The sequence below is a fragment of the Callorhinus ursinus genome, unplaced genomic scaffold, assembly GCF_003265705.2.
Source record: "Callorhinus ursinus isolate GAN/ISIS: 27379988/994484 unplaced genomic scaffold, GSC_fseal_2.0 scaffold71, whole genome shotgun sequence".
Taxonomy (NCBI): domain Eukaryota; kingdom Metazoa; phylum Chordata; class Mammalia; order Carnivora; family Otariidae; genus Callorhinus; species Callorhinus ursinus.
In genome coordinates, this window is record NW_027397133.1 from 433,050 (window position 1) to 454,134 (window position 21,085).

At 51.5% G+C, this 21,085-nt stretch overlaps 2 protein-coding genes across 7 annotated transcripts in view; both read left to right on the forward strand.

The window, feature by feature from the left end:
• The window catches only part of LOC112807134 (sialic acid-binding Ig-like lectin 10), a 39,328-nt gene extending 32,295 nt beyond the window's left edge, over positions 1-7,033 (forward strand). For 2 of the 5 annotated variants that reach the window (XM_073886416.1, XM_073886417.1), the window contains exons 9-11: positions 3,331-3,421; positions 3,516-3,627; positions 5,390-6,236. In XM_073886416.1, coding sequence (XP_073742517.1) covers positions 3,331-3,421; positions 3,516-3,627; positions 5,390-5,644 — 458 coding nt within the window. In that variant the 3' untranslated portion in view covers positions 5,645-6,236. Of the gene's footprint in view, positions 1-29; positions 315-554; positions 603-711; positions 976-2,218; positions 2,267-2,396; positions 2,655-2,736; positions 3,022-3,330; positions 3,422-3,515; positions 3,628-5,389; positions 6,242-6,830 lie in introns of those variants that run through there. The other 3 variants (XR_012376335.1, XM_025849813.2, XM_073886415.1) reach the window with 3 other exon arrangements.
• Positions 7,034-15,908: 8,875 nt separating this feature from the next.
• On the forward strand, positions 15,909-20,471 carry CUNH19orf84 (chromosome unknown C19orf84 homolog). 2 transcript variants are annotated; one of them, XM_025849825.2, is made up of 3 exons: positions 15,909-16,085; positions 18,504-18,614; positions 19,279-20,471. In XM_025849825.2, exons 2-3 carry the CDS (start codon positions 18,580-18,582, stop codon positions 19,799-19,801), a joined length of 558 nt encoding a protein of 185 aa, XP_025705610.1. In that variant the 5' UTR covers positions 15,909-16,085; positions 18,504-18,579; the 3' UTR covers positions 19,802-20,471. The 2 variants fall into 2 exon arrangements, with proteins under 2 accessions (XP_025705610.1, XP_073742584.1); XM_073886483.1 differs by lacking the exon at positions 15,909-16,085 and adding an exon at positions 18,000-18,069.
• The last annotated feature ends 614 nt before the right edge of the window (positions 20,472-21,085 follow it).

The following is a 21,085-nucleotide window of genomic DNA, read 5'->3' on the forward strand; positions in this document are numbered from 1 at the left end:
GCTCCCATTGAGCCCTCTCTCTGTCCCAGCCCTGACACAGCAGCCAGATGTCTACGCCCCAGAGATCCTGGAGCCAGGACACCAGGTGACACTCATCTGTGTGTTTAACTGGACCTTTGAGGAATGTCCAGCCCCTACTTTCTCCTGGCTGGGGGCCGCTGTCTCCGCCCCAGGACCCAGACCGACATCCTCCTCCTTCTCGGTGCTTACTCTCACGCCGAGACCCCAGGACCATGGCACCCACCTCACCTGCCGCGTAGACTTCTCCAGGAAGGGCCTGAGCACAGAGAGAACCATCCGACTTAATGTCGCCTGTGAGTCTGGTGGTGGGCTGTCAGAGCGTGCGGACAGGCACGGAGGATGTGTAGGTGGAGAGATGCAGCTGGTGGGGGGCCAGAGAGGCCGGTGTGGAGCCCCACCACGCCGCCTCAGCCCTTGTTTGTCACTCGTGTCCTGAGGGTGGCCACAATTTCTTTCCCCCGCCCCCGGGGAAGCGTTCTCTTTGTGAGGAGCCCCACCTTGGTCCCCAGAGCCAGGCCTCAATCTTGTTGCAGATGCCCCCAAAGACCTGGTTATCAGCGTTTCCTGGGCCAACACGTCAGGTACTGAGGGCCTGGGAGGGTGGGGCTTGTCCTCTCCGGGGGACTGATGGTGTCAGGAGGGTGAGGGAGAAGGTGTTCCTCCCTGCAGCCTTTCTCTTGCTGCTTCCAGCCCTGGAGCCCCCAGCACACAGCCCACATCTAGAGGCTGAGAAAGGCCAGTTCCTGCGACTGCACTGTGCTGCCGACAGCCAGCCCCCTGCCACACTGAGCTGGGCCCTGGAGGACAGGGTCCTGTTGAAGTCCCACCCCCAGGGCTCCGGACCCCTCGAGCTGGTGCTGCCGGGGGTAAAGCCTGCGGATTCGGGCTGCTATACCTGCCGAGCCGAGAACAGGCTTGGCTCCCAGAGCCGCACCCTGGACCTCTCTGTGCAGTGTGAGTACGACAGGCCGGGGCCCCGGTTTCCAGAAAGGGAGAGGGGTGAGGGGGGCCGGGGCTGGGGGCAGGGTCCCAGGCCTTTTGGGGCTGACAATTCCGATTCCAACTCCAATGTGGGTCCCCCCCACACACCCCACGCCCACACCACCAAGCAAGCCTCTGATGCCACTGTCTGCCTGGAGGTGGCATCAGACCCCCACAGGTGAAGGGCTCTTCAGAGGCCAGTCACAAGCCCAGGCTGACCAACCGGCTATAGATTGGAGTTTCCCATGACCCCCTCCTTGGATTTAATTAATGTGATAAAGTAGCTCACAGAACTCAGGAACATTTTACTTACTAGGTCTCCGGCTATTAGAGAAGGATGCAACTCAGGAACAGCAGGTGGAAGAGGGGTGTAGGGTCAGGTACGGGGCGAGGGCGCTCAGCTTCCACGCCACTCTCCAGGTGCGCCCTGGTCCCTGCACCTCCACGTGCTCACCAACCTGGAAGCTCTCCGAACCCCATTCTCTTGGGTTTTTATGGAGATTTCAATACAAAGGCATGATTGAGTAAATGACTGGCCATGGCTGGCTGATTCCACCTCTAGTCTCTCTCCCCTTCCTGGAAGTCAGGGGTGGGGCTGAAGTCCTCAAGGCTCAAGTCACAAGGTTGGTGCTCCTGGCGACCAGCCCCCATCCCAAAGCGCTTTCCAAAAGTCACCTCATTTACATAAACCCAGGTGTGGTGGAAAGGGGTTTGTTATTAATATCAATTTACTTTTTTTAAAGATTTTTTTTGTTTATTTATTTATTTGACAGAGAGACAGCGAGAGAGGGAACACAAGCAGGGGGAGTGGGAGAGGGAGAAGCAGGCTTCCCGCCGAGCAGGGAGCCCGATGCGGGGCTCGATCCCAACACCCTGGGACCATGACCTGAGCCGAAGGCAGACGCTCAACGACTGAGCCACCCAGGCGCCCCTTGTTATTCATATCAAGACACCTTTATTGGCTCTCATCCTGTAGGAAATTCCAAGGGTTTTAGGAACTCTGTACCAGGAATGGGACAGAGACCAAAGAGATATTTCTTATTAGAAATCACAGAGACCAGCCCTTCTTACCTGTCAATTCCCTTGGGCCACTCAGCAGAGAATCAGTCAGCGGGTGATTCAATTCCCCTTCCCTGTCCTTGGTCTCCAAGGAGGGTTCTCTGCCCAAAGGGCAGGCCCTGGCCTGTCTAGAGCCAGAACCCTGTCTCTGTTTCAGATGCCCCAGAGAACCTGAGAGTGATGACCCTGCACGCAAATAGGACAGGTAGGAAGGAGAACAGCGAAACCAGGGCCTCTCGGGGCCACGTTGGGGGCCTCAGTGTCTGGAATGTTGACATGCCAAACGGTCCCTGTGCCTTCAGCTGCGTATCTCTCCTGTCTCTTCCCTGCCCTAGTCCTGGAAAACCTCAGGAATGGCACATCCCTCCCAGTCCTGGAGGGCCAAAGCTTGCGTCTGCTCTGTGTCACCCACAGCAACCCCCCAGCCCGGCTGAGCTGGGTGCTGGGGGGACAGACTCTGAGCCCCTTCCAGCTCGCAGACCCCGGGATCCTGGAGCTCCCTCAGATACAAATGGAGCATGAAGGAGACCTCACCTGCCAAGCTCAGAACCCGCTGGGCTCCCAGCACGTCTCCCTGCGTCTCTCTGTGGTCTGTGAGTGTGGGGACCCCTGGGGGCTGACTGCCCGGGGCCTGGGGAGGAGAGACACCGCTGACCCCTCCCCTCCCTCCCGCAGACCCCCCGCGGCTGCTCAGCCCCTCCTGCTCCTGGGAGGGCGAGGGGCTGCACTGCAGCTGTTCCTCCCGAGCCCAGCCGGCCCCCACCCTGCGCTGGCGGCTGGGGGAGGGGCTGCTGGAGGGGAACCACAGCAACGCCTCCTGGACCATCACCTCCAGCTCTGCGGGGCCCTGGGCCAACAGCTCCCTGAGCCTCAGCGGGCCGCTGGGCTCCGGCCTCAGACTCAGCTGCGAGGCCCAGAACGCCCACGGGAAACAGAGCGCCGCCCTCCTGCTGCTGCCAGGTTAGGGGGCCAACTGGATGCCCCCTGGAGGTGGATGCTGAGTGGGGCAGGGGCCAGGGTCGTGTGGTTGGGGTGGGAGCTGGGAAAGAGCACAGGGCCCCTGTGGCCGGGGATGCAGAGGGAAATCCAAATTGGAAGGCCTATCACCTGGGCCTGGGATGCAGCAGGGTTTCCAAGACTTGGACAGAAGGGGTTGCAGATAAAACGTCTGGGGCAGGAGCTGAAAGACTGAGTACTTAGTGGCAGGTGGGCGTGAGGCCCCAGGTTAATGGGAGAGGCTCAGAGATGGCTGCCTATTTCCTTGTGCAGATAAAGGACTCATCTCAAAAGCATTCGCCAATGGAACATTTCTGGGAATTGGCATCATGACCCTCCTTTTCCTCTGCCTCCTCCTGGTCGTGTGAGTTAGGAGCCAGAGCAACGGTGTGGGGATCTGGGGCTGGGGACAGGGGAGGTGCCAGGGCGCACACACAGCTGGGTCATTTCCCTCGCAGGAAGACTCTGAAGGAGAAACAGACCCAGGCGGGGACTCCGCCGAGGCCCAGGGCCACACGGAGAAGCACGATCCTGGACTATATCAACGTGTTCCCTAACCCTGGCCCCCTGGTGAGTGGTTCACGGGCTGCCTGTTCTTTCTACGTTCAGACTTCTCCCCTGGCCCCTCTCCTGCCCTGTCGCAACCTTTTTCCCAAGGGACGTCAAGGTGGCAAAGGTACAGGTATTGGATTCAAGTCCTGACTCTGGCACCTACTATCTGTGAGACCTTGACCAAATCAGTCGCTCCCTCTGAACCTCCGTTTCTTCCTCGGTTTCCTTCGAGAGTTGGTTTGAGGATGAGAACACATGCACTTGCTCAAAATGTAGTGGCTCTCCCATTATTACCATCCTGATAATGTTACTAATTATAACTAATGATGTGATAATTATTAATATCATCGAGAGGCAGTATATTTAGTGATTAAGAGCAGGGCTCTGAAGTCAGGCTTGTCTGGGTTCAATCCTGGTTTTATCGCTGTGTGTTCTTGGACAAGTCTCTTAGGTTCTCTGTGCCTTAGTTTCTTTAACTATAAGATGGGGAAAATAGTAATCCCTATTTGCCTAGGATCATTCTTTTTTTTCTTCCATGTAGGATCATGCTCATTGTACCTATAAAACACTTAGGATAGTACCTGGCACATAGTAAGTGTTCTTACTGGATATCCAGATGCTGGATATTTTCAGGAGAGAACATTTATACACGGATGACCCCAAAATTTACATCTCTCAAACTCACCCCTGAAGCTGAGACTCATAGCCGACTGTTTAGGCAGCATCTCTGTTTGGGTGTCTAATAGGCATCTTGGACTGAGCCTGCCTGAGACAGAACTTATGACTAACTATACCCCGTAGGCTTCTCCTCCACCCAGCCCATCTTAGCAAATAGCACCACATCTGCCCAGCTGCCGAAGCCAAAATCCTTGTTCCTCTCTTCTCTACCACCCCACAACCAACCCATCAGCAAATCCCCTTCAAAATACACCCAAACCACTTCTCCTCACCACCACCACCCCCAGACCATGCACCACCCCCACTTCCTGTGCATGTTCCCTGCTTCCTCTCTCACCGTCTGGCTCTCTTTCTCTGTGCATGCCATCTTTTAAAAGCCCAGACAGGTACATCTACCCCCATGGGGTACTACTCAGCAATCAAAAGGAACAAATGAGGGGCGCCTGGGTGGCTCAGTCGATTAAGCATCTGCCTTCGGCTCAGGTCAAGATCCTGGGGTCCTGGGATCGAGCCCCGTGTTGGGCTCCCTGCCCAGCGGGGAGCCTGCTTCTCCCTCTCCTGCTGCCGGCAGCTCTGCCTACTTGTGCTCTTTCTCTCTCTGTCAAATGAATAAATAAAATCTAAAAAAAAAGGGAACAAATGACTGAAAGAAGCTACTGGTTGAAAAACCTTAGAGACAGGAAAAAAGGGGGGAAAAAGTCAATCTCAAATGGTCATATAGGCATGACTCCATATTTATAACACCCTGGAAACAGTAAAATTGTAGAGATGGAGGACAGATTCGTAGCTTCAGGGTTGGGGACAGGAAGATGATGAGGAATAGCAAGGGAGGAACTTTGTGGTGATGGGACAGTTCTCATCTTGACTGTGGTGGTGGCTCCAGGAATCTGCCCATGTTTGTTTGCTCAGGCTGCCCTAGCAAAGAACCACAGAAGGGGTGGCTTAAACCACAGATTTTTAAAAATTTATTTATTATTTATTGTTTGTTCCTGCCCAAGACGTAATTCCCAGTTCCTCAGTCATGTGCCTGGCACATGGTAAGCTCTCAAGCATTTGTGGAAGGAAGGAAGGAAGGAAGGAATGACGGCTGTTTTTCCCTCAGGCTCAGAATCGGAAAGCCACACCGAGCAGTCCTTCCCAGGCCCCTCCTCCAGGTGCTCACTCCCTGGAATTTAAGAAGAACCAGAAGGAGCTGCATGTTGCCCACACTTGTCCAAGACCCAAATCATTCACTCAAGCCTCAGAATCAGAGAATAACCAAGAGGAGCTCCATTACGCTACCCTCCACTTCTCAGGCCTCAGACCATGGGAGCCCAAGGACACCTACTCGGAGTACGCAGACATCAAGTTCCACTGAGGCTGTCCCAGGCTGTCACCCTGCAGGGCTGGGATCCAGGCTAAGCAGAATGGAAAGGATGACGAAAACAAGGTGCCAGCCTCTCTGTCTCTCTCTCTCTTTTGCCCTCCAAGAATGGGTCCTCCCATCCCAGACCTGAGCATTTGGAACAGCTTGGCAAACCTATCCCAAGGGACCCTCTCTGAATACACTATTCTGAGAGGCAAGGAAAAGCCTTCGCTCTGCCACAGTTTCTCAAAGGTGGGAGGGCCTTTAAAGACGATTAAACTACCACTTTGTGAGGTCAGCAAGCTAACTTCAGAGGTTAAGTCTGGCCCACTGCCTAATTTTGAGCCAAGAGTGCTTTTTACATTTTAAATGGTCAGGGGAGGGGCACCCACCTGGCTCAGTCAGAAGAGCTTGTGACTTTTGATCTCCCGCTCGTAAGTTCGAGCCCCGTGTTGGGTGTAGAAATTATTAAAAATAATAATAATAATAGTAAGCTTAAGAAAATAAGTGGTTGTGGGGGAATCAAAAGAAGAAAAATGTTTTGTGACAAGTGGAAATGATATGAAATTCAAATTTCAGTGTCCATAAATAAAGGTTTATTGGAACATAGTCGTGCCCATTCTTTTATGTATGTCTACAGCCGATGTCAGGCAGAGTTGAGTCTGAGATGTTTGCTGTCTGGTCGTTTGCAGGAAGAGTTTGTGGAATCTTAATCTAAAGTAAACTCAGCCACTTATTTTTACAGAAGAGGAACAGAAGTGGATGTTGAGAATGAATTCAAGAACAGACATGGCAAAAATGGCTAGTGGTGTAACAAGACGGGAAGTTCCCCAGAGTGAGGCGTCTCAGGGCAAGGACACCCCATGGAGGCTGGGGGGCCAGATGTGTTCTCTGACCCAGGAATCTAAGGAAGAGCAAACACATGAGGGGCGTGGAAGTGGAAATGCTTTCAAAATGGAATAAAAAAGCAAACTTCAGAATGTGCTCTGAATCAACCGGCTGGTGAAGAGAGGAGAAGATGGGTCTGTTTCTCAGAGCAGAACATGTCTTTTCCCTTCCTCCTTCCCCAGAGATCAGAGTCCTAATTGCTTCATAGAAAGCTCTCTTGGGGGATGGTTACCACTACTTGTCAGGCAGAAAACTGTGGAACCCAGAATAGATGTTGGCCTTTGCATTAATTTTTTTTTTTTTTAAGTAGGCTCCATCCCAAAGCAAGGCTTGAACTCACAGCCGTGCGATGGAAACCTGAGCTAAGATCAAGATCTGACGCTTAACCCGCTGAGCTATCCAGCCCCACCCCCAAAGTTTTAAATTACACACTTGGAAGACAGGAAGAGCTGAAAAAAAAAAGTACCAGTAAAGCAGAAGAGGTTATGGGTAATGCTGAAAAATATGTATGGGGGTAAAGCAGGTCAAAGAGAGTTTTCTCAGGTAACTCACTCTGTGTATGTGGCCGTGTAATAATAAAAGCAAGGAAAGGGGAAGGAAGGAGAAAATAACATTTTTGAGCATCTACCATGTATCACATTGTGATCCAATTATTAATAATTACCTCCTCAGTAACAGCTGGTGTGTGGTAAAGAGCATCCCCATTGTGGGGATGTCTGAGACTCAGGGAGGTGAATTAACTTATCTAAAGCCACACAGGAGAAATCTGTGGAACCAGCCGTGCGACCACCCCCAGCTACAGCTGTCTGGCTCTTTTTTTTTTTTTTAAAGATTTTATTTATTTATTTGAGAGAGAGAGAATGAGAGTACGAGAGGGAAGAGGGTCAGAGGGAGAAGCAGACTCCCCGCTGAGCGGGGAGCCTGATGTGGGACTCGATCCCGGGACTCCAGGATCATGACCTGAACCGAAGGCAGTTGCTTAACCAACTGAGCCACCCAGGCGCCCAGCTGTATGGCTCTTAATCGCAGCTCTCCCCACTGCTTTGCAATCCCTCCTGAAGGGGGCGCTCTTGAGTGAAAAGGACTCGGAGCCCGAGGTGGCAATCCAGGGCACTTGGCTGGACTGAGGCATGAAAGGCCCATCTCTGACCAAGTTTATAGTGAACAGGGTCAATAACTAAAGGGCAGGGAAAGGTTTAGAAGGGAAGGCATATAATTTCAACAGGTTACAATTTCGACAAGGGAAGAAGCTGGTGGTGGATATGTTAATGTTTTCCAAGTCTGGGCAGAGGTGTTTGGCTGAGGTCCTGAGGCTCTGTGTCCTGAGTGAGAAAATGACAGGATGTTCAGAGATAACCCCCACTTCAGCTAAGCCCTCTCAAATTCCAGAGCTATTTCTTTGTGGAAATGTTTGTAGCATTGACTAACCTATACTGAGCCCTTACCCCACGCGCTTTGTTTAATGCTTGTATTATCCCACTCAATACACAAACTCGTTTTTTTTTTTTTTAAGATTTTATTTATTTATTTGGCAGAGAGAGAGCAAGCACACAAGCAGGGGGAGCAGCAGAGGGAGAAGGAGAAGCAGGCTCCCTGCTGAGTAGAGAGCCCCACGTGGGGCTCGATCCCAGGATCCTGAGATCATGACCTGAGCCAAAGGCAGATGCTTAACTGACTGAGCCACCCAGGTGCCCGTCCATACAGAAACCCCTAAGGGAATTTTTGACCAAAGACTGGGGGAGTCTCCCTTCATCTTGCTGGATCCTGATTAACTGGCTCATATAAGGCAGCCAGCAAAGGTTCAGAACTTTAAGAAAGAACAGATGTTAATCCAGAAGAGTTCAACAAAACCTCTTAATTTGTCTACCTAAGGTAATAGTCAATAATAGTGAGCTGATTCTTGTGCTGGTTTCTTAGCTGCTACCGGCAAGATTTCTTTGTCTAATTCTGTTCATCCTTTTAAAGAGTAAAGACCCCTTCTTCCCACCCTCACCACCATAATCTTAGAAAGACAAGAACAAAAAAACCAAACAAAAAATCATCAACAGTGACCAGCTGCATGGACACAGTCTGACCACTGCTTCCTCCTGAGATGAGGTGACAGACTCTCCTCTCTTTATATCTGAAATAATTGACAGGGCTCATGTCCCATCACAACTTTTCTCCTCATTCGAGCCACTAAAAGGCAGGTTCTGGCTTTTCTCTAATATAGATATTAGAAAGAAGTTAGCATGTAAAAATTCTCATGACATAGGGCCAGATGTGAAAACTGAACAGTTCATAACTTTATTCCTCTTATTAGTCACAGCTTGTAAAACTTCCCTCTTGTGAATGAAATGGCCTGAGCTTTGTGGTACCAAAGATCTCCTCGTGACAGTTTAACAAATGACTCTGGTTCCCAGATGAAGATCACTACACAGCAAATAATGAGGAAGAAGAAAGAAAGGGGGCGTCTGGATGACTCAGGCTGTTAAGTGTCTGCCTTCAGCTCAGGTCACGATCCCAGGGTCATGGAATGGAGCCCCGCATCGGGCTCCGCGGGGAGTCTGCTTCTCCTTCTCCCTCTGCCCCCTGCTCATGCACTCTCTCTCAAATAAATACACAAAATCTTCAAGAAAAAAAAGGGGGGAGATTTTTAGTTGGAATATTCCAAGGATTCCCTTATGCAGATATTATTAGCTCTCTGTTTGACAGTTGAGCAAACTGAGGCACCAAAACGTTACAGGTGCGCACAACACCACATGCACGATTAGTAAGGTTCAATCCCAAGCAATCTGACTCCAGAGCCCAGGCTCCTGGTCAGGACCCTATAGTGGCCTTCTGGTGGATGGTGGGACAGAGGGTGTCTTATAAAGAGGTGTGCGGGTGCGGTACACGGGAAAGAAAAAGGACTTGCACCTGTATCCTGATTCTACCACTTACTACCAGAATTAGTGAAGACAAGTGATTTCTTGTATTAAATTCATGTATTAAAATGACGGTGATAGCCTTACTCAAGGGCGTGTTGTAATGATTGAATAGAGACCGTAGATGAAGGTCTTTTGCAAACTGTAAACCATCCCCCAGACATTACTCTGATTATCTGAGTATCACTGAGTGTGATTATGTAAGTGTGTGTGTTTGGAGGGTGGTATTCTTCTTTGATTCAGAAGAATAGAGAATTTATCAAGATCCAAATATCACATTTGTTTAATGGCAACTATAATATTTTAAATCTTCTCAGCTCGTAAAAGCCTGCCTAATTGCTTTAGCCATGGCGCTCCAGTCTGCAGGGGGAATGCAAACAGCTTTGGAGTATAAGATACAGAGCAAGTACTCACTGTCTCCTGTGCTCTCTCTGTTCTTCTTCCATAGTCACCCTAGGAGCCCAGATGAGGTCGTTACTGGGTGGTTGATGATATATATGGTAGGGAGACCCACTCAGACATGCTTTGCCTCTTCAGCACTCCAGCCCCACTGGGGACTGCGTAACATACACCAGTGAATTAGCTGCAAGGACTGCAGTGGACCATTAGGAGACAGTATACACAGAGAAAAAAAAAAAAACTGGCAACTCAGAATGGGATCGCCCAGTGCAACCACCTCATTTTAATAGACGGGGCATGCCTAAGGCCACGTGGGGAAATGGCAGAACTGAAACTCAAACTCAGGTCCTAGAATGGATGAGCACTGCACATCATGAATTCCTTTTAACAAAGTTGGAGTGGGGAGAATGCTGGCGAGGCTTCCGTTTCCCTCCCTGAACCCCCAAATTCTGCCTTGAGAGCCATCCTTCAAAGTTTGTGTGACCTGGGAAATTTCAAAGAGTGTGCTGCTAGGGCAACAGGTTTGACCAGGGGTCAATAACTTTGAAATATGTGAGCTAAAGTCTTCTTTAGCTTCTGCAATAATGACCGGAGTTGGAGAGAAGGGGGTGGTTATCTGGGACTCCAGGGAAAGGCAAAGTTGTGTAAATGAAAATTACAAAAAAAAAAAAAAAATCACAAGAGTGACAACAGGCTTGGAGGCAGACCTCAGCGTGGAATTTCCACATTGCCAGATACTCTATCTAATTAACTGGGGACTATCAACCCCAGGAAGTATAAATATAAAACTGTTCTATGTTTCTGATCACTGACTCAATCGTTCTCTGTCAAAACATTTTTTTCTCAGTCCCGAATGGTGTCTCAGATACCCTAACTTTCCGGTTAGTTCTGATTATTAAAACTCAGCCTGGTCCTACACTTTCCCCTCAAATTCCCTCTCCGTCCAGTGGAAGTTCAAGCTGGGACTTGCCTCCTTGGTGACCAGTTGTCCCAGACACACCTTTTCTCCATTCCCACTTAAAGCCCTGGTTTTCCAAAGTTTGGGGGCCTGGAGGAGGGACAGGCATGGGGACAATTAACTCTTGACCCGACTGGCCACGACAGTGGCCTCTTGTTGGCTGAAGCTGCTTCTCTAGCTAACCTTGGCTGTGTCCTGTGTGGCAGGTGTCCAAAGACTGGCTCTCTCATGAGGCAAAAGTGTGAGGACTTGGGTGGCTCCAGAGAGGTTTTCTGGACTCCTTTGCTTCTTGACATGAGAGTGGTGGCCCTGCTCTCCCACCCTGTGCATTTCTCCTTTACCCTCACGTATCTACTACATTTCACTTCTGCCCCCAGGGGTGTGGGTTTTCTACACATTGAGCCATTTTTTGACACCAGGTGGGTGTCCGACAATTTAACTCCATTCTGACATTATCTACCTGGAGGTGACATCAGATCCCAAGGGTGACGGCTCAGTCCCACGGGGTTGCCCCTCTCCCTTGCTTCAGATGCCACCTGCCCTTCTGACGGACTAGCCATAAATGGGGGTTCTCACCACCCTCTCGTTGGGTTTGGTAATTTTCTAGAATAGCTCACAGAACTCAGGGAAACTCTTTCTTACGTTTTTTCATTATAAAAGGGTATGATCAAGGTTACAGATGAGCCTGGGTGGCTCAGTCAGTTAAGTGTCTGCCTTCAGCTCAGATCATGATCCCATAGTCCTGGGGTCGAGTCCTGCATTGGGCTCCCTGCTCAGTGGGGAGTCTGCTTCTCCCTCTCCCTCTGCCCCTCCGCCCCCACTCGTTCTCTTTCTCTCTCTCTCTCTCTCAAATAAATAAATAAAATCTTAAAAAAGAAAAAGGACACAGATTAGTACCAGCCAAATGAGATGCATAGGGGAAGGTCAGGGAGGGTCCCAATTGTGAAGCTTCTGTGTCCTCAAGATGCATTGCCTTCTCAGCACGTCAATGTGTGTCACCAGCCAGGAAGCTCACCTGAGCCTTGGTGTTCAGAGTTTTTGTGGGTTTTTTTTATGTAGCCATGATGGGTTGAATCATCGGCCACGTGCTGTGGTTGAACTCGGTCCCTAGTCCCCAGTCCCTTTTCCCTCTCAGGGGGTCACAAGGCTCAAAGCTCCAAAGCCCTAAGGACATGGCTGGTCTTTCTGGCATGGACAGCCCCCATCTTGAAACCACCTAGGGGCCCACCGTGAGTCGCCCCGTTACCATAAACTTAGGTGTGGTCTCAGGGCCCACTGTAAATATCAAAGACATTTCTGTGGCTCAGAAGGGTTTAGAGGTTCCCTCCTAGGAGCCAGGAACAAAGGGCTGACAAAATCTTTATTGTACAACACACACACCAGCTTTGGACTACCATTTTTTACCCTACATCACAGGTATCCTGCCCTGTTCCCTCTGAGCCTGCTTTCAACATTCTTTCCCAAAAGCTATCAGTAGACCTCATTCTCCACTGGTGGATTTCCACCTAATTTGTCACCTCAAAAATCCCTTCATTTTCCTTAAGGTTCCGAGAGAACATAAAACCTAAGAAAGAGGGTAGCCAGAGCAGCTCAGAAAGGCCATACATTCACCTCTGACCTTAGGCAAGTCATTAACCTCTCTGTGCCTTTTTGTCCTCATCTGTAAAATGACCTGTTAGGGTTGCTGTGAGAGTGAGTTAGATAAAAGCACTTGGAATAGAGTCCAGTACCTCCAAGTTTTCAAAAAATGTGTTATTTTCTCCCACTATGACATCATCATCATCATCAGTCCGGAATGCAGCATGCAGAAGAAGAAAAAGCTCTGGAATCAAAACGAGTTTCAGTCTTAGCTGGTTTGTTGCATGTTTGCCAATATGACAGGAGTAACTTCTCTGAGCCATTATTTATTGATCAGTAAGGGGGGAGGAGGGGGTATCTAGGGACACCTGGGTGGCTCAGTTGGTTAAGCAATTGACCCTTGATTTTGGCTCAGGTCATGATCTCAGGGTCACCCTCAGTCAGGTGCTGTTCTCAGTGCGGAGTCTGCTTGAGATTCTCTCTCCCACTCCCTCTGCCCCTCATCCACCTCAAATAAATAAATAAATAAATCTTTTTTAAAAGTGGAGGGTAACTAATTCCTGCATAGGTAACCCCCTGGCAGGGGTCTAAGGGGCTGTGCCATTTAATTTTGTTAGATGAGGCCAAACTGTCCTCCAGGAAGATGCTGTTTTTTTTTTTTTTAAGGTTATTATGACAAAGGGGCAGTGCAAGAGAATTTGAGGGGGATGATAGAAGTATTTTGTGTCTTGATGGTGGTGGTGGTTACATGGCTATACATTTGTCAAAATGCATTTGTCCAAAATTTGGAACTGTACACCAAAAATAGTTCATTTTCCTATATTAAAAGAATTTAAAAATAAAACATATTGAGCACTTTTTAAAAGATTATGATCACAAAGTTTAAATGAGATAATACAAGGGAACATGTCTAAGTGATCTCCCTCTTGGGACCCTTGGGCCTCTAGACTCCCACTGCCACTTTAGCAGATGTTTCTAGCAAATCTTGACTTTCAAGTGGCCTGAAAATCGTTCATAGCCACATGACATTAGGGGGACTCCTTTCAGATCTAGCCCACAAATCTGACCCCTCCACTCCAATAACCTCTTGCCAAGCAGTCTGGCCACCCTGGAGTGGGGGCAAAGGTGCCCATCGAAGGCCCCATGTGGGACACAGGCCTGAACAGTGACTTCTGACTAAGGGCTAAGCATGTTTGATTGGGAGCCTAGCAATCTGGATCCTCTACTTCCTCCTGAACGCAGGGCAGGAAAGCCCTCCCCATGTATGAGACAAGGGTACTGGGAATCCAAGGTGTGAATTAGGGTCTGGACCAGGCTGGGAAAGGGGTGCAAAGGTTGAGAATCCCAAGGCTAAGCGGACAAGAGAGGGAATTCTGTGTGTGATCGGTGTGGGGAGAAGATCCTTGGGAGCGCCCCAAGGTTAATTCTGGGGGAGGTGTGAAGGCAAGAACAGGCAGGCCCAGGTGAGGGGAAAGGGGAAAGGCACAGGAGGTCCTGAGATTGATGGCCTGGATACTGAAGAAGACCCAGGTGTGCCTGAGAGTGAGCAAGATGATAGGGAAACCGAGGAAAGGGGGATCTTAGGACAGTGACTGTGGGAGACGGTCGGAAGAATGGGGGGAAGATGCTGGGTCTTCTGGGAGTGTGTAGGAGGAAGCCCAGGTGAGGGGAAACCGCTGTGGCTGAGGGAGGCCCTGAGGATCACTCTCCGAACCGAGAAGCTTCTGCTCTGAGTCACTGAGTTGGAGGGTGCTGTGTGGGAGTTCTCTAAATGTGGGGAAAGCTCCACAGGTGACAACCTGAATGCCCGTAACCCTGAAAAAAGATGACAATGGAAAGGATTGTCCCAAACAAATGTCAAAGGGGAAGGGGCAATTCCAAAGGGAGAGACCCTGAATTTTACAGTCCTCTTGACAGGGCAGGGAGGGGGCTAGGAGAGGTGAGCCCCTAAGAAAGAGGGAGGTTCCCAGGGCAGGGATGACCCTCTTTACCGTGAAAGATACCCTGGGGCATCCTGGGTGTAAAGGAGATAGCAGTGAGGAGGGAGGTCCTAGGGAGACAGTGGAATGTCTAAGGGAGGGAACCCAGCAGAGATGCTGGCAGAGAAGACCCTCAGGTGGGGGGGGGATTTGAAAGTGTGAGGGTGTCCTACAGGTGACCACCTGAATTTCAGAAGTGTCAGTAAAACACCTGAAAAGATGGGGTTGGGGGAGGGGAGAATGGCAGTGAGGGGGGCCTTAAGGAATAGGGAAAAAAAGGGGAAGAAATACGGGTCTGAAGGCAGAGATGTCCCTGGAGACCCTCTCCCCCTGAATATGAAGGATGCCTGGGTCTCTTGAAGGAGTGGGAGCCTTCAGTATGGCCGTCCCCCTAAAACTTGCAGGGCTGAAAGACTTCGCAAGGGGATGGTGGGCTGGGAAGAAAGGGGCTAGAAGGAGAGGAGACCGGACTCCTGAGGGTGGGGAGGTCCCATCCCCTTCCTGAAGGGCCTAGAAGTTGGGGGAGGAGAAGCATAAGCACCAGGTGTGGGAATCCCGACCTTGTGGGCGGGGAACCACTCCTCAGGCGGCAGGATTCTGTTAGGAAGAAGGTATAACTCTTGGGTCAAAGTCTAAGGCGCTGGGAAGAAAGCAGTGAGGTCAGAGCCCGCAGGAGTGGGGCGATTCTCCAAGGGAGGCAAGGAAGGGAAGTGGGAGCGGGCGACGCAGGGGAGAGGGACGATGTAAGGGTAGGGGCCGCAGTGAGAGGAGCCCCCAAGACCGGGAGGCCCTGCCACCTACCCTGCACTTGGGAGGGCCCCCAAGTTGGAGGGGTTGAAAGAGTGGGTAAGGCTCAGGGGAGAGCAGGGCCCCCAAAGGCATCCCAGGGTCCCCTGGAGGGGGATGGAAGCGGGGACTTAAGGGAATCCGTGAGCCCGGGGCGCTGGAGGCCCTGAAGGTCCAGTCTTGGGACTTTGTCCGAGGCCCGTGGGGGGAACAGTGAAAAGAAGGGGGATCCTAAGGTGGGGATGAGGCAGTGGGGCTCCCTGGTGGGCGAAGGAGACCCCTGCGCGGGATTCCCCCCTCCAAGTTTCGCTCGGCATCCCCAGGCCTGGGAAGGGTCTCGCCGGACGCGGCAGTTGCCACACAACCTAACAACGGCATCCGCGCAGGTTAGGCGCAGTAGCAAGAAAGTCCGGAGACCATCCGGGGAGACGACAACCAATCAGAGAGCGAGAGCGAGTGCGCGCTCAGAAATGTAGCCAATCAAAGAGCGAGGGTGCTTGTTCGCGGATCGGTCGGCGGGAGGGGGACTCGAAAGCAACGCGAACTCACTCGCCAATCAGAGCCAAGGATGACTGTCCCACGCTGCTGACGTAATGCGGGGTGGGCGGAGCTCAAACGCACGGCCGCCAGAGTTCCCCAGCGAATCGGAAGTTTCGCTGCCCCCGACTCAGGGGTTGATTGGTCACATTCAGAACTTGCCTGTCCATTTTGGAAGAGGGATAAAGGACATTCCCTTAGAGACCCAAGAGCCCGCCTGCGCTCTCTAGTGTGGGAGGAGGGCCTTAAAGAGCCAGGTCCTTCGTAAGTTGACGTCGGACCTTGATCATAGAAACAGGAGAAAACAGTGACAGAACAAAACGGGAAGCAATTCCGTTATGCCGGAATGGAGCAGGAAGCGCCAAATCGCGAAGAAGCGGGAATTCGAAAAGCTTAAGCGGCTTGCTTTAGGTCACTCGCTTGTAAGTAGCGGAGCTAGGATTCGAACCCTCATTTCCGACAAAATAGTCCTGCCTTAAAAAAAAAAAAATTGTCCTGCCTCTTTGGGATACGACGTAACGGATGGATGAGACCCGAATCTTAATCACACTCGCCAGGAAAGGAAGTCCTCCGCTTTGTGATAAAAATCTTTCGATTCCAGGGATGCCTGGGTGGCTTGTTGGTTAAGCATCTGCCTTCAGCTCAGATCATGATCCCGGGGTCCTGGGACTGAGTCCTTCATCGGGCTGTCTGCTCAGCGGCTCTCTGCTCAGAGTCTGTTTCTCTCTCTCCTTCTGCCTGCCTTTCTGCCTGCTTGTGCTCTCTCTCTGTGTGTCTGACAAATAAATAAAATCTTTAAAAAAAAAAAAAAGTCTTTCGATTCCAGCCACCTGGCCTTTGCTCACACTATTTCTTCTACATCAAATACCCACTCATTCTAGACCTAGCCCAAAGGCTACCTCTCCTAAAAACAACAACAACAACAACAAAAAACCCCCAAAGAACCGCCCCGCCTCCAGGCAACAATGTTCTCCTGGCTCCCAAACTCACCCCTTTGCCCTCGGCAGCATTTTCCCCGCTTGGAGCTCTTGTCCTGTTCCTGTTCGCAAGCTCTGATCACCCTGGAATGTTATCGCTCATCTCTGTGTCTGGCCCCCACCCCTCAAGACAGACTCCTTCGAGGGCAGGTGACAGGTCTGAATCACCAGCAACATCCAGCACAGGGCCTGGATTCCAGAGAACTCAAAAGGTAAAAGGCCCTATCTGGGCTTTTCCATCCTTAAAGTGGGATGTTGTGAACTTACGTTAAAAAAAAAATTCATATTAAAAAACACTGCTCTGGCCGAAAACTTTGCGTTATCTTTTTTTTTTTTTTTAAGATTTTATTGATTTATTTGTCAGAGAGCAAGAGCAGGGGGAGCTGCAGGCAGAGGAGAAGCAGGCTCCCCGCTGAACAAGGAGCCCCACATGGGACTCAGTCCCAGGACTCTGGGATCATGACCTGAGCCAAAGGCAGATTCTTAACCAACTGAGCCACCCAGGAATCCCAGACTCTGCATTATCCTTGATTCCTCATGAATCACCCCCCAGAAGCCCTACAGCAAATTCTGATGGTTCTTCTTCCAAAATACATCCTAAATCCTTTCACATCTTCCCATCCCCACTACCCCCACCCACCTTGGGAGTCACCACCACCCCTGGCCTGGAGTGATAGCAGCATCCTCCCTGGACTTGCTGTGACCACTCTTGCTTTCCACCAGAGCCTGTTCTCCAAACCGCTGACACAGTGCTTTTCTTAAAACATAAATCAAATTATGTCACACCTCAGTTTACAAATGCTCCAAGTCATCTCAATGTTCAAAAGTTAAAACAACCACAAAAAAAACCCCCAAAAAACAAAAAAACCCCAAAGTCTTCAGTGCAGCCTACCAGGTCCTACATAATCTGGCTCCTACTTGTGTCTCCATAAAGAGCACAGATTTGAGGTTCAAATTTCACTTGTGCCACTTCCTAGCTCTGTGACCTTGAGCTACTTACTTAGAGTCTGAGGCACAGTTTGATAATATGTGAAGTGAGGATTAAGTACATTAGAATTCTCAAAAAAATAAATTAGAATTATTAATTAAAATGGACCTCTATTTTATAAAATAACTGGGTAGTATTCCTCAAAATTGTTAAGGTTGGGAAAAGCCAGGAAAGACTGAGAAGCTGCTGCCGAACAGAGGAGACAAAGGAGATGTGGTGATCAATGGCATCCTGCATCAGATTCTGGAACAGAAAATGAAGGACTTTAGTGTGAAAACTGGTAAATTCCAAATAAAGTCTGGAGTCTGGCCAATAGTCATGTTAGTTTCTTAGCTGCAACAGAGGTTCCACAACAATGTAAGAAGATAACATTAGGGGAAGCTGGGTGAGGACTGTAGGAGAACTCTGTAGTATCTTTGTAACTTTTCTGCAAATACAAAGGTATTCCAACAGAGGGGTGCCTGGGTGGCTCAGTGGGTTAAGCATCTGCCTTGACTCCAGCCCACCTACTTTCCCCTCTGCCCTGAGGAGCATCCAGATGCCCTGATTGCCATATCTAAATATCCCTTTGGTCCTAAAGAACATCATCAGGCCCACTGAGGAAATGGCCAGAAATACAGCTGGAGATAGAGCAGGGGGCTGAGGTCCTGACTCCTGGGTCCAAGGGAGGAGGGGGCCTGGGGTCTGGATTGCTGAGTCTGAGCATGGAAGGAGCTCTGGGACCAGACTCTGGGTCTCGAGGAGATGGGCGCTGCAGCCTGAGATACGTGGGGTCGAGGAATTAGATCCCACGGGCCCAGCGTACTTTGCCGCGGCCCCGCACACCCCAAGAGCCACGCCCCACTCTGGACAAAGTCCCGTCTACTTTCTTTCAGACCCCTCCGCGCCGCCCTGGGCCCTGGAGAAACCGAGTCGAAGGTGCCAGAAGCGACTTGAGACACCCCTGTAAAGATGGAACAGCAAGAGGAAGGGACTGGGCCCGAGGGGTAAGAGACGCAAGACCCTCCCCATGGGGAGGACAGAGACCAGAGAGGGAAGGGGACAGAGAAAAACAGAGACAGAGTGGACCGACTCAAAGAGAGTATCAGAAAAAACGAAAAAAAAAAAAAAGTCTCAAGTATCATCAGTTAGAAACAGAATCTCAGCGATCTTATTGACAGAGCTGAGCGAGATACTTTAGGAACAGGGACACAGCTAGAAACAGATATTCCTGGAACAGGGAGAAATTTCAAGAAGGAGCCAGGAGAATCAAAGATACCAAGAACAGCCATAGAGCTGGAGAAATAATAATAATAATTGTCAAACCCAGGCCTTTCCTATGCACCTTTGGTACCACCAAGAGCCATCTTTTGGTTTGAAAAATTAAGGTTCAGCACAGGGAAGTGATTGGCCCGGAAACACACCTTGAGCGAGGCAGCCTGGAGCTGGAATTTCGTTCCGGCTGATGCTGAAGTTCTGGCTGAGAGATGGGAAGAATAAATGAGAGAAAGATTAAGAGACTGAGAGAGAGAGAGAGAGAGATTGAGAGAAGTGGGTAAGGAAGTCAGAGGTGGATGCAGAGCTGAATGGACTCCCAGGAAAAGGGCTGGACCGCAGTAGGGAGGACAGAGAGATGGTGAGACCCGCTGACCTGTCCTCTTGTCATTCCAGGAACAACCTGTCCCTGCCATCACCAGGGACCAAGCCGTGGACCCCTGCACCTTTCCCAGCCTTGCCACCTTTCCCCCTGGGCACCCCAGACCCAGCCCCCCACCTGGGGCTCCCTGAGAGCTTGGCCTCTGTCACCGTCCCCATCCGTCTGGATGCCCTCTCCTACCTCCTGCACAGTGCCCTGATGGGGGCCTACACCCTTCAACAGTCCTTGCCCTCCTGCCCCTGCACCCCCCAGGCATGCTGCACCCAGCCAGGCATGGCCACAAGGCCATCCAGGGGACGCGGGGGCTGGGGCGTCCAGCGCAGGCCAGGCAGGGGCCAGGGCCAGCAGCAGTGGAGACCTGGAAGGGCCAAGAGGGGCTGTCTGGGGGGGTCTGGGGCTGGCCCCAAGACTCCGCCGGTGATGCCAGCATCACCACCAACGCTGCCTGACCAGGATGGGAGGAAGGAAGCCCGAGGGCAGGAGGCGCCCCAGGACGTGCCGCCTGCTGCAGCAGAAGACTGGGAGACAGAGTACTAGGACCCTGGAGGCCCAGCTCCCCAGACCCCCGAGAGGGACCCCCCAGGGTCGCCAGGAGGGTTTTCCTGGAGCCCAGGGTGACCTCAGCTATGGCAGAGATACCCCAAGAGACATCTTGCTCCCACGTTTCTTCTCCCAAAACCACAGCCTCTGGAGTGGGTCCTGCGAGTCACCCCATGAAAACCGGAGCTGATTTAGGATCCCACGCCAGCAAAAGCCCCGAGCCTCGTATCTGTGCCCAAAGCCATGCGTCTCCCCGTTCCCAACACCACCCCCAACTACAGTGACAGCCCCAACCCCGTCCCCCCTGCCTCTGGAGCCCCAGTCTTGTGCCCACTCTCAGTATCATATCCCCAACCCCACTCATTCCCATTTCCTTCCCCATCTCCACCCTCAGTCCCAGCTCTGCATCCTCCTCCTCTGCCTACCTCGGGCCAACCCAATGCTCATCCTTAACTGCCTCCTAAACTTGACCCCAAACCCAGCCCATCTTCGACCCCAGCCAACCCCATCCCATCCTCCTCCTGGTCCCAGCCCCAACCATGACATGCCCCGTGGCCCATCTGCAAAGAACCCCATTGGCCCAACATACCCAGACACCTGCCACCCCCTCGGCCCCATTTCCTGCCCTTGGGTGTGGGGAGCCCTGGTTGAACAATAAATGGACGACCGGCCCCATGTCTTGTGTCTCTGTGTGTGTGTGTGCTTACACAGCTCAGGCTAACCCAGCGGGTGCTGTGAGCAAGGCCTGTGAAAGGGTGGTAGGGTCGTTGGGAGGGTCACAGAGAGAGGCCAGTGGGGCCAGGGGTTGCGGGGAGGGAGCACTTGGATCCCTGTTTCAGCGAATTCCATCTGGGGCCTCTGCCACCATTGCACTTTTGCCTGCTGGAAGCTGCTGGGCCACGGGCCATTGTGTGGGGAGGCTTAAGGGATTTGGGGGACCCAGGGAGCAGAGAGGCCAGCGACCTGGCTCAGCTCAGTCCGCACAGAAGGGCCGAGGCAGACAGAGGGCTTGTGACGGGCTCTGCCACTCAGGTAGGGACCAGGCATTGGACCTATAGGCCCCCTCCTCCCCCACGACCTAAGGGTCTGTCCTTCAGCTCCTTCTTCTCCTGGGGGCCTGGTGGGGTCCCAGCCCCTAGCCCCCTCCTCACTTAGGACCCGGAGTCCAGGCCTCCAACTCCCCCCACCCCAGGACCCAGGGGCCCAGGCGCCCAGCTCCTTCCTCTTCCAGGGACCCGGTGTCCCAGCCCCTAGCCCCCTCCTCACCTGGGATCTGGAAGT